Raw genomic sequence first — 4,732 nt, forward strand, 5'->3', positions numbered from 1 at the left:
AACCAGCAGTTTTGCCGTCATGCCGGAATCCAGAAAACAGCAGCTCGTTTAGCGCCGCACCAACTCACAAGTGGCACCGATTTCTTTCGTATTTTCTTCGAGCGAGCCACCAGCTCGGCCACGAACCATTTATAGGCTGCCCCAGTTGCTACTGGAGCTCCACTCACAAACGCATCGAGAAACCGACGAGACAAGCAGCCGCAGCGTACCAACAGAGAGCACTCATCACAGGATGCATCTAGCAATGCGACCAGCGGGGAAGACGACGGCTGCCACGGCGCACGCCCGATCGGCCAGCCTGCCACGCGAACACCCGCACCCCGTGCTGGCGCACCTGGACGACAGCATCCGCGCGCTCAGGTCATGGTCGGCCAGAGCAGCTGCCGGTCAGTCCTCCGGCATCGCCCTCGTCAATGCCGTCCTGGCAGCGCTCGGTGAGCTCCTGGCGCTGCCGCAGGCTGTGGCGGCACTCCACACAGCCACCGCCGCCTGCGACCAAATTCTCGAAAGGTTCCTTGTGCTTGTTGACGCCTACGGCACATTCCTGTCGACGCTCGTCACGCTCAAGCAGTGCGTGGCGGAGCAGCAGGTCGGCACTAGGCGCAGGGACGGCATGATGGTCACTGCATCGCTTCGTGCACACAGGCGGACAGAGAAGGAGCTGTGCCGCCTTGTCACCACGATGCGACATGCCGCCAGGGGCACGTTGAGGCCATTGGATACCACGAACAATGAGGTGATCAACATTGTGGCAGAGGTTGGTGCGGCCACTGTGGAAGCATCGGAGGCCATCTTCATGGAGTGTGCAGCAATGTCACCGGACATGCAAGTGCCTTCAAACAAGTGGCTGGCCAGGCTGAGCATCAGGCCGTCCGCCAAGAAGGCAGCACCAGAGACAGCGATGGTGGCGTTGGAGAGGCTAGAGAAGCTAGAGGAATCCATTGGTGGGCTGGAGACCGGGAGCGAGAAGGTTTTCAGAAGACTGCTGCACTCTAGAGTTTCACTTCTGAACATCCTTACTCCCTTCTAACCCTGTATAGACAGTCAGGATGTTAGAAGAGGAAAACAGGAAACATGTAGTGGCAGTGACGACAGTAGAAGAAACGTAGTATAGGATAACAGTGGCATACTGTATGTAGTTTCAGTTTTGCAGACTTCTAAAGTAGTACTATCTGTTTTTGCACAGAATCGCCTCCCTTCATGTCACATTAACCTTGAGCCACCAAAAAGGTATGTTGCTACAAACTGGAGAATAATGTTACAGGCTGGTTGAATTCTTCCTGCTAGCTTAAATGCAGATAGCACCAGGACAACCCGATCACACCCCGACATTAAAGCTCAGCAGTAATAGCCTGGCCAAAATCCAGATTTATAAGTTGAGATAATGAACTGGTAGACTGACAACTGAAAACACAGCTAGTTGTGCAAAACTACAACTTTTGTCTCTTCAAGAATAGCTGCATTTTGTCCGTAGCCCTCTCCAAAGCATCAGGGATACCATGATTTGCACCCCAGTTGAGCTCCTTCAGCTCAGAACTGTCAGTATCAGTAACACTGACAAACTCATTGGTTTCTGTAAACTGGCTTCAGTTCAGACCATCCCCAGAGAAACCAGGTAGTACCTCCTCTTTACGGAGGGGGTATTTGACAATTCATATAAGAGTCAAGGACCTTCATATCTAAAGCTTTTCTTCGAGTTACAGCATAAACCTGTTTGATGCCAACTTGACATGTTAAATTAAATATAAACTTTGACATGAAGAACAAATCATCAAGCTAGAAGGATAAGGGAAAGAATATGCAAGGACTTTTTCGTGTATTAAGCACTTGTCAGTAACAAGAAGGCGACCGGAACAGATTGAAGAGCATGAAAATCCGGGAGCTAGATGCACCAGGCTTTCTTAGTACAATAGTGAATATTCTATCGGAGCACTTGATTGTACTCCGTATATCATACGTGCCAACTATGATATTCTACAATGGTCCATGGATAAGCCAGAATACACAAGACGTCCAACTACATGCAGTATACAATTGCATAAGCACATACACCATATAATGCAAATCAGGTTCCATCTCAAATATTTACAGGTGCCTATCAACTTAATCAGGACTTTCAAATTTCAGGATAAACTAGGAAAAACATAAAGTGGATTGCAGAAAAGCCCAAATAAGCATCATACCAATAACAATTCAAAGCTTTCCTTACCTGCATCTACACAATTATCCTGCAGAAAGAATAATCTGGTGGATAAACTGAGAATTAACTGTAGTTGTTGGTCTAGGTTAGCATATTGCACAACTGAGGTCCTTCATTAGGCATGTCGCAACGACGAAACAACAATAAGCAACACCAAGGAACTCAAACAAAACTCATCACTTAAGATGTATTACCAATCAACCAAGTGCTACTGAGGTTCAGTCTTGAGTCTTGACCTATCAAACTTAATTGACACAACATGAGCTTTCAAAACTTTTTCAGTCAGGATAAAGATACATTACCGATCAGCTAAGTGCTACTGAACTTCACTCTTGACCTACCAACATGCCTAGCTCAGGGAGATGTAATCTGAGTTTTGAGTATACTGGCTAGCATATGATGCCAATTGACCACCATCCCTGAAGAAACATCCATCGTCATCATCATATGGATCTGCACCACTAACTTATATGCGCCGTCCAAGTTGGGCCAAACACCTGCTTAACAGGTTACGCTAAACAAGTATATCCATGAATTGCACAACCTCCTTCTTGTCCTGTCCTGCAGCTTCACAGATACATCACACTACTAGAGCTCCAGTTCCTGTAAATCGTCATCGCTCTCTTTGGCACCGGCATTGCCATTTGAAGACATGTTGGCATTAGAATTGGCGTTCCCAAGGCCATGGCGACGCAAGAGCATGAGCTCAACAAGCTTTCTTCGTGCCTCTGAAACATCATTAGGCTCAACAAGCTTGCCACGATCATATGCTTCCCGCAGGAACACCGTATGCCGCTTTCCCTTTGCCGAGAGGTAAAATATCCCAGGATGATCCAAGAATACGTCCCTGACATTCACGTCGATCCCAAACCACTTACGGAACTGACTGAACTTCTCCACCTCCACCATCTTCTCCACTGTCAAGCTCAGAAACTCGTGTGCAATTCCGACTGCCCTCTTCTCCATCTTCCTCCTCGCCATCTTCGATACCCTCTTGCTCGCGCCAATCCTCTGCTCCACTACCTCGTACGGTCCAACATATGGCAGCAGCTGCCACTCCTTCACCTTCTTCCGGTACTCCTTGGTCAACCTGAACCCTGGCGGGAACTGCAGCTGGAAAGCGTACTTCTCCGGCCGGTTCTTATCCACCGCCGGAGTGAAATCCCCCTTCGTCGGATCCGCGACAAGGTGTAGAACGTGGGTTCTGGGCTCGGCGGGATTGGGGGAGAGGCGGAAGAGGTGGGGATGCTGCGCGACGACGGAATCCTCGAAGTCGTCGGGCAGAGCGAGCTCGCGCCAGACGCGGAACACGGCGCGAAGAGGGACGGAGCGGGATGCGGACATGGCGAGGAGGCGGTGGAGCATCCGCGCGGCCGCGTCGGGGGAGGATGCGACCGCAAGGAGTGAGGCGGCAGGCGCGGTGAGCGATAGGGAGAGCGGGAGAGGGGGGCGGAGGTCGAAGACGCGCGGGAAGAGGCGGAGAAAGTGGAGTGGGCCGCGGCGGTGGAGGCGGAGAGGGAGGCGGCGGGCGAGGTCCGGGAGCGCGAGCGGCTCGGGCGACGCCCGGAGCGCATCGAGCAGCGGCGACGCCGCCACGAGCGGGAGGCTGGAGGCCACGAGCTTCTCGAATGTGTGGTCGAGATGCCGCGCCGCCACGTGCTGGGCCGCGGTGGTCTTGCCGCGCGCGTGCAGCAGCCGCGCCGGCAGCAGCGTCATCGGCGTCGGGGTCTCGGCGGCGGTGCGCTGTGCGGCGTGAAGCCGCTAAAACGATGGGCCTAATGGGCTCCAAATGGATGCGGCGTCTCTCTCCAACCAAGGGCTTCGTCGCCAAACCCAACGAAAACCAAATGCGGCGCCGAGATCTCTTTCTGGAGATGAATGTGCAAAAATTCAAACGATTCCTGGAATTATATTTCCCATCTGCGCAATACATTGCAACAGGGCCGGGCCGGCAAAACCCGGGGCCCTGTGCAAAACTAAAAAGTGGGGCCCTAGCTCACTAGAAAAAATGAACTAATGAGCAGTCATAATGTATATGATATAATGTCTTACATAACAATTGGGTACATAAAAGATCATACCTATTCAACTTTCGATGTATAATATTTATTTGAACAAACGTCATTCTTTTAGTATTTTTTGAAGTGAAGTCTTTCATGATATCCTCGTAATCAATCTTCTCCCTATGATAACTCAAATTTGTATTACTGAAACACAAGATATACAGAAGATGAATAAAATAAAATTAAAGCGATACATCAGCAGTCAGCACATAACAATTGGAGATTATGTGTCAATGTTTGACAATTAGATGAACCGTCTAACTAACCCAGTCTCATGTCCTGTCCTGATAAACTGGTATATTGTGATCTTTCATCAATGAGGCAAGTACCGATCTCTAACAAAGTAACGATCTCTGCCAAAAGTTAATTAGGATTTAGGAATTAGGAGTAATACTCTAGGAGCCAAAGTTAATCAGGAAGACAAGCTAGCGGCAGACGGCAGGAGTACTTAAACACCTAAACCACGGCC

General features: G+C 50.0%; 2 protein-coding genes across 2 annotated transcripts; one reads left to right on the forward strand and one right to left on the reverse strand.

Annotated features, from left to right (window-relative positions):
* Positions 1–244: 244 nt before the first annotated feature.
* LOC123184107 (uncharacterized) lies at positions 245–1,032 on the forward strand. The gene has a single exon (XM_044596321.1). It carries the CDS (start codon positions 245–247, stop codon positions 1,028–1,030), a length of 786 nt encoding a protein of 261 aa, XP_044452256.1. The 3' UTR covers positions 1,031–1,032.
* Positions 1,033–2,294: 1,262 nt separating this feature from the next.
* LOC123048623 (protein ROOT PRIMORDIUM DEFECTIVE 1) lies at positions 2,295–4,040 on the reverse strand. Its single transcript, XM_044471686.1, has one exon. The coding sequence runs from the start codon at positions 3,914–3,916 to the stop codon at positions 2,789–2,791; it is 1,128 nt and encodes a 375-aa protein (XP_044327621.1). The 5' UTR covers positions 3,917–4,040; the 3' UTR covers positions 2,295–2,788.
* Between the last annotated feature and the right edge of the window lie 692 nt (positions 4,041–4,732).

Source organism: Triticum aestivum, chromosome 1A (assembly GCF_018294505.1).
Source record: "Triticum aestivum cultivar Chinese Spring chromosome 1A, IWGSC CS RefSeq v2.1, whole genome shotgun sequence".
In the NCBI taxonomy this organism is placed as follows: domain Eukaryota; kingdom Viridiplantae; phylum Streptophyta; class Magnoliopsida; order Poales; family Poaceae; genus Triticum; species Triticum aestivum.